The sequence below is a fragment of the Anabas testudineus genome, chromosome 9, assembly GCF_900324465.2.
Source record: "Anabas testudineus chromosome 9, fAnaTes1.2, whole genome shotgun sequence".
Taxonomy (NCBI): Eukaryota; Metazoa; Chordata; class Actinopteri; order Anabantiformes; family Anabantidae; genus Anabas; species Anabas testudineus.
This window is the reverse complement of record NC_046618.1, coordinates 16,860,911-16,874,877: the sequence shown is the minus strand read 5'-3', so window position 1 is coordinate 16,874,877 and position 13,967 is coordinate 16,860,911. Positions and strand designations below refer to the sequence as shown.

Genomic DNA, 13,967 nt, shown 5'->3' with positions numbered 1-13,967 from the left:
CAAGGTAACTACTTTAATTTGTTGGTGATTAGATGTTGAACGTGTTTTTAATCAAAGTGTGTAACAGTGGCATCGTCAGACTCACAGCTTAATTACGTTCTAGCTCCCCAACCTGCGCTCCGCCAGTCAGCCTTCCTTGCTCTCTCATTAACTAAATCTAATAAAGTCTTCGGAGGAACAGGCATCTTGAAATGAATCCACTTATATCGCTTTCCTGGGGGCCGCCGCCATCTCCTTAAGGATGAAGCCAAGTCTGCTGTACATTATCAGCCGCGACACTTAAATTGAATAATTAATCTTTGAGTGCAGTTGAAATTAAGAAAACAGTGTAGCTCGCTCAGTGGGAGAGGACACATCTGAGGTGAGACCATGGGTGAAATGTCTGTCAGTGAGTTTTTCATTTTGCTTTGTTTTCTGTCTGTCTGCTGCACAGGAAACTCTTCTTCAGGACAATAAGCCTTATAATAAGTGCACCACCAAACAGTCTCTTCTAAATTTCCAACATTAAAAACATCTGTCCCCTGAAATTAAAAATGTAATTTCATTTCTTTAGAAAAAGGGTGGCAACCATGCGATAGGTCAGTAGGATGCAGCCCATGCCCTTCCTAGAAGTTCACTACCTTTAGAAAATACCCGATGCTGACTGTCACTATGCTATACTATGTCTGCCACGACTAAAACGTTTCAGTCCAAAACCACAAACTCCACTGTAAAATGTTTTTCATTAAGCCTCCGTCGTAGCACTACCATTGCACTACTCTAGCTAATTGATCTGGATTGAATTTCCAAGGTTCCTGAACAGCCCGTGTTTCGTTCACCTTGCTTGCAGTATAACAGGACACGGGTCACGGGGCTAAAATAAATGTAGCAACTTTTAGAAATGAGACGAGCAATAATGGTGACGGGTGATGTCACGATTCTGTTCAGCTATGGCTCAGTGACTTGTTCAATTAACTCTATTTATATCTTTATTTCAAAACTTCAAACTTTATATTAAAAAGACGCGACTAAATCAAAAGAATTAGAGGATTACTTTGGTGGATTTAATGTAATCTCAGGGGTTGTTTTACTGCCTGCAATTGTAAAACAGCTCATATGTAATCTGTAATTGACTGCTCCATTATTTTTGACAGTAACCTTTCCAGCACGACTCCCCGTCTTGTGCCTCGCTTGCTCTCGAAGGCCGAAGTGCTTCTAGCCACAGGGTTTTTGGTTCCAGCAGAGATTAGAGGGAGCCAAGCAATGAGACGTCCCTCAAACATCCTGACTGGAGATGGAGGAGGACAATGGGGCGGCTGTGTCTGTGTCAACGCCAGTTCTCCAAGTGCATACACACACACACACACGTGCACACGTTCCCCTCTTCAGCACCTGAACTCATATTACAACATATCCACCCATATCCGGTGCGTGAGTCAGATCCATGTAACTTCACAGCAAAATAAAAACCAGAGGCAGGGTCTTCAAGAACTTCAAGAACTACACTGATGGTTTTGCACTCTGTAGAACATGAACTACAAATCGAAGCTAGTTAATTTTATTGTGGACCATTTGCTAAAGCAAAGTTTAAACATTGATTTCCCACCTTCCAGGCAGCCAGTGGTTTGCTTTTATTTAGCAACCTATGATAATTAACTTGCAGGGAGTTGAAACTTGTTAGAAATACATGATTTCAGCCTCTTATTTTGTGGTATTTAACATATTTTACCAAAAAGCTTTGCCTTGACAAATCATCATTATTATTGGAGTATAGTGTATAAAGTTTAATGGAACTAATGATGACTTTCATTACATTCATTAACCCCTTCAAAAAGGACAAAACTAACAATGGCTCAACATAGTGTAGAAAATTAGTATAAACTACTGGCTGCTAAAAAGAAGAGCATCAATCTAAAAGCCAAATGAACACTTTAATTCTAAATTTATTATGAGAATACAAATGTTGTATGAGTTTAAATCCATTTAATTAGCAAACTTTGTGGGCTAACCCAGGCATTTTAGATCACACTCACTTTGTGTTACTATTTGAATATTTCAGTGTCCTATTAAAAACATGTCAAATTAACTACCAGTAATTCCTGTTTTCAGTGTACACATGGATGCAAAGACAAGCATCACTTGACACTTTAATACAGAGGAAAGTTTAAAATTGTATCCTTCTCTGTTATTGAACAGAGGACATTTGGACATAAATTCATGATGGATATCAGATATAATGATACCCACGGAAAGTTTGGGTTACAGTGAGTCTAAAAACATATTTGTGTTCAAATGTGCTAAAGTATGAATCTGCGAACATGTCATTTTGAATATTTTATATTGTTGATAAGCACTCAAATTAGTGACTGACATGCATGTTCTCATTACATGCGGCATATTTGCCTCATGTCTCTCCTTTGGCACTTTCCAGTGCTCTCATGGGGTGAAACACCAATCTGAAAACCTCTGACTTATGCCTGAATCTAAATCTAATTGGTTCAAATCAGTCTCACAAGCAAACCAGGGCACATTTACTGAACTCAGTATGAAAATGTTTTTGCTGCATGTGATTCTCTTTCCTGTCATTTTCTCTCTTTCTCTCTTTTCAACTATGACGCAGACATGCTTTGACTATGACACAACGCTGTTACACAAAACATAAGGCTATATATGGTCTGCGGTGTTGACGATGAAATTCGCTGAAACACCGCGATACTGAGGAAAATGAAATAACAGAAGACCTTTGACGGGCGATGAGTGCAGAACATTGGCTGTCAATGTGAATCACTTGGCACGGGCTTCGCATTTCCCAGGATGCAGTCACAAAAATGTGTGAGTAGGATGGAAGGTATGCAAATATCTTTTTAGACACAAATATGGAGGCTCTGTAAAAGGATGGGTACAGAGACAAAGAGCTGGAGATTCAGGCCTGACAGTAGACCAACTCAGCACGGGCAAGAGTGTTAGATTGAGTGCAATGGAGTGGCATAGAGGGTCTCCGTCTGACATGTGGCCGTGCGTGGCCGTGAGAACACAGGGGCTTTGTGTGGAAGAATGTCGTTTTCATAACAGCACATTTCTTCTTGGGTAACCGCAGGCTGGCTTGGTCCATCTGCTGGGTCTTTGTCAAACTATCTCGCACTCTAGTAGCAGAAAAGAGGGGAATGTGATTAGCATGCACCCCGCACCTTTTGCCACCACCCCTCTTTCCTCAAACTAAATTCCTGCATGTCTACCCTCCTCTCCACCTCCCGCACTTTCTCTCATCACCCTCTTCACCCTATATTCCTCTCTCTTCATAAACCAGATCATGGGTGGTAGAGGAGGGCCCATTGTACATTGTTTTGGCTTTCACTGGTTCAAATCCTCTTCTCAAAGTGGATGGGAGGGAACCACGGAAGCCAGCAGGCACCTTTGGGTTGTGAAGGGAGTTGTTGAGGTTCTGAATAGGCTGAGGGCGCAGAGAGGCCCTCAGTGATGTGGTGGCATGAAATACAACAAGCCAGAGTTCACTCACCCCGGAGCTGAGGCAGGTTGTTCTTTTCGAAGGTTGAGGTTCTCATTACGGTTTTCTACATTCGCTCCACATTTCCTTTTGTGCATGTGTGTATATGAGTATGTGTGTTGTGTGTGTTGCTGGGTCAGTGGTGGGAGCTTGTTTTAAGTATGCACACTTGGTGGTGGAATGAGGCAGACATGCAATATTAACTGCAAAAATGCGTGTTGATTAAAATGAATGCAGTGGTCTCAAAATATTTTCCACATCTTCAGCTTCATATATATAAAGTTAACATGTCAGCGTTTGTGTAGAAATCTCAATATTCAAACACATTTCCAAACCTGCCACTCTGGCTGTTTCTTTTTAACCAACAAGAGCCTCCACACTTCAGCTCCTGCTGTTATAATAACTTCACACCAGTTTAAGAGTATAAATTACAGAGTGTGTATTTCTTGTTGCTTTTTGCTCAAGGTGTCAAAACTTTATGAGAAAAGTATTTTACATACTTGAAGAATTAGGTTTTGAATGTAAAGTTGTTTGACCTGTAATTCAGGTGATTATGAGTAGCGGAGCTGAAAGCTTTGTTTCAGAGTGTGGACGTGGCTGGATGTCGCTGGAGCTGCGAGGAGAGCGAGAGGAGGCAACCATGTAATCCCAGTCATTAGTGGGTTTTAACAGGATTTGGTGCTGCTACAATAATGGAGACTCTAGTGGCCTCCACTGCGAGACCCAAAGAGACCCGACAGGGAAGAACAGCGGCCACAGAGGCACAACTGTTCCAGAGGACTCAACTGAGGGAAGGTTTTCGGGATTTTCACTGATTGTGTCTTTGTGTCTCTGTGTGAGTGCGCGCTGCAACCACAATTTTTTAGTCCCTCCACTTGCTAGGCTGATCCTTCTCCCGCACACACACATTCGCTCCCAGGTTCCCATGCTTCCGAGCCTCCAAGAGGGGTGTAAACTGAGTGTGGTTGGTGTTACCATGGTAAAGCCTGACTGAGGGCCGGGAATGGCGACTATGCCCTGCATGTGGAGAGACCTGGGGCATGCTTGCTAGGCTTGGTATACAGTAGGAATTCACACACTCACACACACACACACACACACACACACACACACACACACACACACACACACACACACACACACACACACACAGATAATTATGCATGGGCTCTTTCTCTGCAGGTCTCCTGTCCCCAAACCACTTTCATGCAACACATTTTACACATTTTTAACTCTCATTCCTACTCTTAACAATAGAATTTCAGTTAATTGCGGAGATTTTGGAGAGCTGGCAACTCTGCAAACTAAGAAGCCATGGGGCAAAACACCAGAGCAGTAAGATGGCCAAACAAATTAAATCAAAGATTATTACCCAAACTGTCTGCTGCAACATCCATCACAGATTACAGATTGGCTACCCAGTTCATCTTTGTACTGTGACAGTACAAAGATGATTATCACCAGTATATTGGGTGTGCTCATTGTTTAGTTTATCTCCAGATAAAGTGCACATGACTCCAATTTTTGCTTTTTGTCAAGTTTTCTCTAGATCTTAATAATTACACTTGGCATAACAACTAAATGAAAAAAAAAGCCTGAAACTAGAAAAACAAGACATAACTTTAAAATGATAGATAATCCATTCATCTCATTCTAAATCAAAACAGCTGTTTGAAAAAGTAACAACTAATCAAGTTCAGATCAGCTTGCAGTACATCTTAGGAAAGGTTTTAGTCCACGAACACCCACACACACACACACACACACAATTTCTCATTCTCAGGAATGACAAAAAATGAGCTTGACGTCACGAAGGCAGGAATATCTGAGAATCGTGATTAAAGTTTGGATTTATCTGTCTTGCTGCTAAATGGCAAGTGGCCTCAATCAAATCTGTTGACTAGGCGCACACACACACACACACACGCAGTGGACTGCAGTGTTCGTGACATGACTTGCTATAGTTACAGCTGTATACACACACTGCTACACACTCACACAGCTGCACATATTTTTAGCAGAGATCAAAATGATAAATCTCCCATTGCACTGTGATGAATTCACTGTAGATGCTGTTCATAGTGTACCTTGACCATGAAATATGGACCGCTGGGTAAGGAATCGCCCTGCGTCCATCTCTGACTGAATCAAAAACAGTTTATTGCTTTTACTGAACGTGAGTCTGCTGCTAAACACCTAAAACACTCGTGACAGCAGATACACAGAAAACCCCTGAGATTGAGCATTCAGTATCAGTATCAGCAGCAGTACGCAGCGAGTGAATGAGGTTTTATTATTAGGAAATTAACAACAGATATTTGTGGAAAGGTGATAGAAATCAACTCTCTACTCAGCCTAATGTCAGCCTATTTTACACACATTGGAAAAGACACGTAATCCTGTGAACGGAGGACATTTTGTTCAATATCTGCAGACATGCAATGGCTGAAACAGGACTGCATTAAGACCATCTGATTCCACCAAATCAATACATTTCATTCAACGCTCTAAACTGAGGATGAATTATCAATCACTGCATCTGTTGCTGAGCTTCTCCCCTGCCAATGACTTGACTCCTTCCCTCTATGGATTAAGCCACTTTTGTCTATTTACAATTTCATTAGTTGCTATGTTTGCATGCATCTCGCAGCTTAAAAATCTTGTGATTTTTTTGCCAGCATGAAAACAGGAGCCAAAGGGATTTAATACACTGAGCAGCCATTCAAAAAACAGTCTGAAACAGAGTTGGGCTTTGGACTGCATTCATGGTGGCCATCTGCAAGCTGCTGCACACCAAGAACTGAGGCTCACTGGTCTAGAGGCATGATGGCAAAGCTGTGTGATGCTGGCCCCAGAATAAACAAGTCATTTGACTGGACATACCCCATGAAAGCAACTTTTGATGTTGCCTTTTTTTTTCTGCTGCTGCATTGTTCGTTGTTTCATTGACGTTGGCCGTGTTATGCAGGGACTTGTGAAGTGGCGATTGTCTCCTCGGTTTGCCTTAAACTGCCTGTCGTTCCAACTTCTATATGTTTTCATTGATTTTCTATTAGCGTCTGTGGATCCGTCATTTGCGTGTCCATTTTATTGACTCCAGCATTCTTCTCTATGTCAGGATCAATGGTGGTCATTAGGGTCAGTCTAATTTAAGACAGACATTCCAGTTATTCAGGGGTCGCATATCCTGTCCATGTGTCTGAATTCCCATCCACTTTAAGCAAGTATGTCAATGTGGGACCAATGCACCAGGTGACCTTGCACATGCACACACGCACAACTCACTGCAGACATGATCACACGCTGCAGCACCCACACCCAGCAGCACACCAACACATGTTCGCCATGCCAAACATACATCTATACACTCACATATGTCCACATGTCACACTCAAGAACTCACAATTTAATCCGTTCGACAACTGGACAGCATACTAAACTGGGCAACACAGACACTTTTTCACAAAGACACGCACACACTCACACACACACACCCTGCCAATAAACCTTCTGTGTCTCATTTTCCTCCCTTACCCCCCAGGCTCCCGCTACCCCATATGGAGCAGGTGGGCGACAGGCAGACCAAAGCCTTTGGCGCCCCATCTCACACACACAGACACACACACACACACACACACACACACACACACACACACACTTCACACATACACACATGCTCTCTGTTTTACTATGTTTCCTCTCTCTCACCCTTCGCACAATTCGTCTTAATGACCCCAGATATGTTAAAAAGCTCTGCCACTTAAAGCAGCAGCCTCCCTCGGCCACTTAATTTGACATGCTTGGAAGGAAAACAAAGAAAGACCCCTATTGTGGCTTTCAGCAGTATCCAATCAAGCTTGCCACTCAATTAGTTATGGGTGGCAAAGAACAAGCATATAAGGACCTATTTTATTAAGACCTTTAAAATACTGCTGTATTGTTAAACTGTATTTTTAGGTCTGCAAGTAAATCTGCCTGTTGATGCTTTGAACATGGACCCTGCTATTTTTGTCTACTTTGCCATAAGGTGAATCAAGCAGCATTTCTAAAATAATGATGATAAGAGAAAAGACAAAATCAATATTGATCTTCTTCACGATTCCAGATGGTGTAATTGAGCTTTACTTTCTCAGAAAGTTGAGTCACACGAAAATAAAGATACACAGGTGAAAAACACATTGATGGATAGACAGAAAGCAATAAAGGCAGGTGACACACTAGAAATAAGTTTTAAAAATTGATTTTTTAAAGACAACTAGGCTGCCAACAGATAAAGAATGAGGGCTTCTATATTAGACCAGTATTATCCAACAATGAACAATAAACAGTGAAGAATGTGGTCTATTGGACGGTGCAATTAGAACTAAATAACAATAATAATAATAATAATAATAATAATAATAATAATAATAATAATCACAATAATGATTGGAAACTCTTTTCTTTGAGATTAGTTTTTAATTCAACGGTTTTCGCTTTTCATTTGTATAAAGTACAAGAGGGTGTGTAAGAGTTTGTATGGTTGCCTAAATATAAAAAAAAAAAAAGGAGGACACAAGTCTTCTGGGACATTGTACAATATAAACGGGGTTTAAGACGGTGAGCCCAAAATAGAAAACAACATAAAGGTAATGAAAGAAAAAGTCCAGGCTGCAAAGTACTTTAAAGTCTTAGCATTTGCTCTGAATTAGTCCCTCCTGATTCCTGTAACTTTGAAAGGAAACAGCACAGCAGGACTTCAAAGTTCAGTTCGATAGTCCGACCGGATCTCACAGCCCTGAGTCATTATCAAGTTCAAATTATAACAAACCTCAATTGGCAACAATTGATGAGATTCATTCATTGCTGAAAGTCAAACTTCAATCAGCAACTGTAATATGAGAGGGGGTGATGAAGGATTCAATAATCCTGGTGGAACCACACTCGCTCAGTTTAATTATTCCTAATCTACAGTGGCCTGCACTTTTACTCCACTATGAAAAGTAGTGAAACTAGCAGTCATTTGGAGTGTCACCTTGACTTTATGTCTGCTTGTGATTCTCTGTTTATTATTGAATAAGGGCCAGTGACAGATAGTACCACTTTTTGAGGATCTCCTGGGTGCAGAGAAAACACATGTTGAACCAAACAGCTATTATCACCCACCTGGCAGCGATATATAACGTCCTGTTCATGATCATGATGAGCTGAATGTCCAGTTTGTGCCGCTGTGTGTTGTTCCTGCCAGGTTTGTGGCCTACAAATGCTGGATACTGCTTTGTGTCTGCAGGGAGAAGACAAAAATGAATCACTACACGAGGTAATCTTCTATTTACAGATGTGTTAACAGTAGTAATAACTTTGGGAATTCATGAATCTCATAACTTTTCTCATGGTGTCTCATGGGCTTTAGGCCAAATGTCTGTTCATATGTCTTAGCCGGATGAGAGAACACCACCACAATTGTTGGTTGAGCTCCCTCTTTTGAACTTAAATTGTAGGCTAAAAATGTGCTGAAAGGTACCATGCAATTGTTATATTGTTAGTGGCTTTGGATGAAAGCGCTTGGTTTGAATAAACAGTCTGATATAGGGGCAGGTCTATGTGAGGATAGCTGGCTTCTGTTTCAGCTTTCCTGGCCAAGAGGTACAGTGTTACGCCCAGAGAGAGTGGAAAGGGACAGAACAGAGGGAGAAACAGAGAAAACACAGAGGAAACAATGACCATATCTTTATCGCCTGCCACAGTGTTTACAATATCACACACTGCATTAGGAGCCCAACAGAAAAATAGCGGATTACCCTTTGATGTGGGGTGGGCTCAATTTCAAATGCTGCTTTAAGTCCTTCATTTTAGTGTGAGTAGAGGGCCTATCCTTGGGCGCCAAATTACACTCCATGCCTACTAAATGCATTCAGTGTTGGGGGGAGGTGGGGGGTTACGGAGGAAACAAGGAGTTGAGAGGGATGTAGAGCAGCACCAGGATAGAACAAGTGAGCGAGATAGCGAATAGGGGGATTTGTGGAAAACAAAGAGGAGACGGAAAACAGTGCAGGGAGTGTGCGAGGGAGGACATGTGATGAGGAACAGTGCGACAGGCGGAAAGAAAGATAGGAAGACAGGGAAAAATATACTTACAGTTGCCATGTGAGATGCTAATAGGTTCGCTGTCCTCGGGGAAGCCCGCCCCGGCTATCTGCAGTAGCGTGAAGTAGAGTAACAAGGCCTCCGACCTCATGGTCGCACCCACACTGCTGCTGCTGCTGGTCCTCTGCTACAGATTTACCTCAGCCTCTACAAAGACAGACCAAAGTGGAAAAGGAGGAGATGGAAGGGGACAAGGGGAAGAGATGTGGAAGACAGGAGGAAAAAAAAAGACAAAGTTTGTTTAACAAATCTGTTTTCACCTGGCTGCCTCCTCAATTACTTTCCCTCCTCGGTTTCTGCATTCTTTGTATGAAACAAAGAAAAGCAGAACTCAAAGGAGGCGGCGAGGAGTGGCAGAAAAGAGAGGAGTTAGACAAATAGATTCAAGTGCATACGAATTACCATCGCAATCTGTCAGAGATATATTTATATATGCATTCTTGATGACTCAAGTAAGCCGCGTTGCAAGCGAAACAGAATTAATTGGATTAAGGTGGTAATATGCGTCATAGATCGATGTCAGGCACAGAAGATCTCTGTGCTTCCCTCTCGCTCCCTCTGAGTGTGACGGGGTCTTAGTGAAGTGGGAGAGCTCTTGTTGAGATTAGTGTGCTGTAAAGGACCAGCAGTACCTGGAGATGGGACGGACGGTGTGGCAAGTATCTAATTTCCCACTAACAATTCCACATCCACAACTCATATAAGTGGATGACGACCACGAGCTACATGTAGTGCATCAGTATGGCTGTTGAACACTCCGGTTTTACTATAATGGTTAAAGAGACACCTGGGTTTTTCCTTTCCTTTTTTTTCTCAGACTCATTTAATCGAAATTCTTGCTTATTTATCTTTAAATCCTGGAAAACACAATGCCCTCAACTATCTAATTTACTAATGTAGGATATACAGTATGTGCCCACTAAGGTGGATTTATAGCAGATGCCGTAATTGTGTTGATCTAATGTCTTTATTGTACAAACCATTGCAGCTACACTGCAATTTATTGCAACAAATCACTCCCATAAATCATCCCAGACAATTTATTTGTCTGTAATCTAATCAAGAATAAAGCATTTAATTTGCATAAGGCAAATCCTTTTTTTTTTTCTCAGTCGAAGCTGCAGGGATGAGGTGTTCCTGAGTAGATAGGGTAAGGGATGCTTCAGGTATGAAGAATTGAATAAAATAGTCGATTTCATTTGCTTCAGTCTGATAAAAGTTGTTTATCCCACACTGCATTTTCATTTGCTATTGTATGTCCAAGGGGGGAACAAACAGGAGGGAGGAAGGAGGGAGAAAGAGCGAGCGATGGGGGATTACTTTCCCTTTTCTGTGTCATGACTCTCTCCCTTTCTCTCCCCCTTTCTCTCCATGCTCCTGTGAATCTCATTCAGGAGAGGAATGAAAACACTATTCACTGGGAGAATCACTTTAACACTGAGGAGAATACCAATACTAAAGCCTGGATACGACCTTCATCTCACAAGCCACTCTGTTCTCCTCCCTCCTTCCTCACTCTTTGGCCCGTTCCTCTTATCCTTAAAAAAAGTTTTATTTTTTTCTATTGCACTCTACATTTTATGAAGAGAAAAATACTCAAATGGATTTTCTCTCACCTTTACCTTTATCATACCGTGAAGGTTCACTGAACTACCCATGCGCTGTGCATTCCAACTTTAAAGTTGTAAATAGGATATTGACTTTTCTCTACACAGTACAGTAATCCTCTGCAGAGAGGTGAGGTGACACGCAGAACCTTGAGCCGGAAGTCTTCGCTAATTGATTGATAAGCAGGAAGTGGCACGAGGCGGAAAGGTGAGCCCTGAGATTTGACTGACGTAGTAAATGACAGATGGATGTTGTGCTGAGCCAGAAAGCAAGATGTGATCTGGCGGCTCTGTGCTACTCACAAATGGGAATGCTTAAAAAAGGGGTTTCATTATGTCACAATAAATTTGAAACTACAATATCTGCAACATATGGATGTAGATGCTTTACCGTTAATGTTTGTTTAAATTCATCTCAGGAGCCCAGTCGCACTACACTCATTTGTCTTGCACGTGCTGAGGAACTGGTGGCTTCTGAATGCAACGCGCGTCTTCAATCTATATCTATGGGGTGTAATAGGATGCTAAAAACTGTTAGTCAAACCATCTCACGCTGCCGCCTGCGATACACAAAATAAATTGAGCACAAAATGGCTTAAGTGAAACCCCTAAGCCTTCCAGTGGCCCTTTCATTACCAGCTGCCACACATGAGTAACAGGAGCGAGCGAGACACAGTCTATCTTTACCGAATTACACCCTTTATGTGGAAGAGCAAATTGCTTCCTTGTGTGTGAGTGTGACTGTGTATGTGTGTGTGTGTTAAATGCTGATAGATAATGCTGCTTTTTTATAGCACTGTAGATGACGGACACACACATACAAAACTGAAAACATCAGGATCCACGAATCAAGGCTTCAACATGTGCTCAGGCTTCCACAATAAATTACCCACACATGTGCACGTGGAAGTGTGTGGATTTCCTACTTTCATAAAAGCTTGTCTTGAAAAACAACCAAAGAGAAGAGACATAAAGAGTAACAGTGGAGCCTCATGCCTCCTCCTCACGCTCTTAATAGATAATAACATTTTGAGAACCTTAGCTGCTATTCCCTTACACCTCCCGCACACGCTCAGTGATAAAGTAGCGAGTTATGTGTGCACATAACCGGCGTGTATGTGTGTGCAAAGCAGAAAGGGGGAGAGAGGGTAGAGTTAATCAAGCTGGATGCTGGCAGGAGGCCACCAGTAGGTAATAAAAACACAAGGACCCCCCAGAATCTGTCTACTTACCCGCCATCTTATGAATAACTACACACATATGAATTGCACACGTGCACAGACACCCAATCGCATTGCATCTTTACAATAAGGAAATGCACAGAACTAGACTCAGGAAACATGAAGAAAAATCTATACAGTTCAAAGCAACAAACAATCTCAAGCACAGAGACAGAAACACACATCCTTTATTTCCTCCCAAGATGCAGCCGCCCCACGGGGACAGCCGAACCTAACTGCATTAGTTTTAACAATAAACAAATTATCAAGCTTAATGATGTTATTTCTGCTGGTGCATCAACATGTTAGCTATGGCTGCTCGCAGCTGAAACATACACACAGTAACGCTCATTTATTAAGGAAACAAAGTCAGCCCCGGTGAGCTCGAGGTGAGGAAAGGGAAAGGAAATGGTACCCGTCATTTAGCCACACATTTAGTTTGTCACTCTGGTTAAAAGCAGAAACAAACAAAGCAGAGGTTCCCGACACACACGATGGAGCTCAGCTGGGCAGATTTTTCCCAAACACACACATTTCCGCATACACACAACGCGTTAATCTTGAGAAGGTCCCAATTATTCATCTGCTGAAGGCCCCCACTGGGCCAACCATCAAACTGTGCAATGAAGTGAGAGACTGCCATTTAATTACATCAGAGCCGACCTGTTGATGGCGATGCTTCTGAATGTGTTCGGAAAGAAAAATGAGAGCATTGTTTGTTTCAGCCAAAGGCCTTAAAACAACATATGTTGACGCTCAAGTGAGAAAGCCCTACAGCGGCTTTGTCCCTTGAGAGAAACGGAGGAATTAGACTAATGTTGTCACAGAGCCACAGATGAATTCTTATTGAAGTATTCTATAACCCTTACCAAGTCGTTTTTTTGGCCTAAACCAGACTCTTGGCTAACCGTAGTGGTTTAGCAGCTGATTGATAAAAGCTGTTGATGATGGCGGCTGATCAGAAAACACTTAAGTGGGTCGTTCTGTTTGGCAGTTTCAAAAACTTTGGGAATTTCTTGCATGTTTATGTATGTTTGTATGTACTCTGTGGCTTCCTTCACGGCCATCCATCTGTCCCGGAGTTCTCGTCTGCACATCCTGAATGGCTGCTGTGTATATTTCACATAGCAAAGCTGTACAGAATAGTTGCCCGGTGTGTTTAGGTCACGCATAAAGCCACCCGATCTGCCTTCAGACGTTGCTGTATCCAGTCTCGGGTCATCAAGTTGTGCAGTTTTCAAATGTGTCATTGTCAGTTGCTTATCTCCTCCGAAATTGGTTTTTGATTATTGTCTAGTCAGAAGGAAGTGTTCCATACGAAGGTTTTAAAGTAGCAGCTTCTTGTAAATGCTGTCTGACAGCTTTGATACGAGTGCAGCCTGCTTGTGTTTATATTTGGCAGTCTGGGTAATGTCCACAGATTGGTGCTGACGGGTTTACAGATGACAGGAATGCCAAAGAGAATGGGTAGCTTACTGGCAATGTGCTGGTGCATGTCTATCTGTATTTGGGAGCCAGTCACCACATTTG

General features: G+C 42.1%; 1 protein-coding gene across 2 annotated transcripts in view; it reads right to left on the bottom strand.

The window, feature by feature from the left end:
• The window catches only part of sema6a (sema domain, transmembrane domain (TM), and cytoplasmic domain, (semaphorin) 6A), a 97,217-nt gene that overhangs the window by 45,365 nt on the left and 37,885 nt on the right, over nt 1-13,967 (bottom strand). For both annotated transcript variants that reach the window (XM_026342504.1, XM_026342505.1), the window contains exons 2-3: nt 9,602-9,757; nt 8,630-8,747 (exon numbers count right to left, since the gene is read on the bottom strand). In XM_026342504.1, coding sequence (XP_026198289.1) covers nt 8,630-8,747; nt 9,602-9,701 — 218 coding nt within the window. In that variant the 5' untranslated portion in view covers nt 9,702-9,757. The remainder of the gene's footprint in view (nt 1-8,629; nt 8,748-9,601; nt 9,758-13,967) is intronic.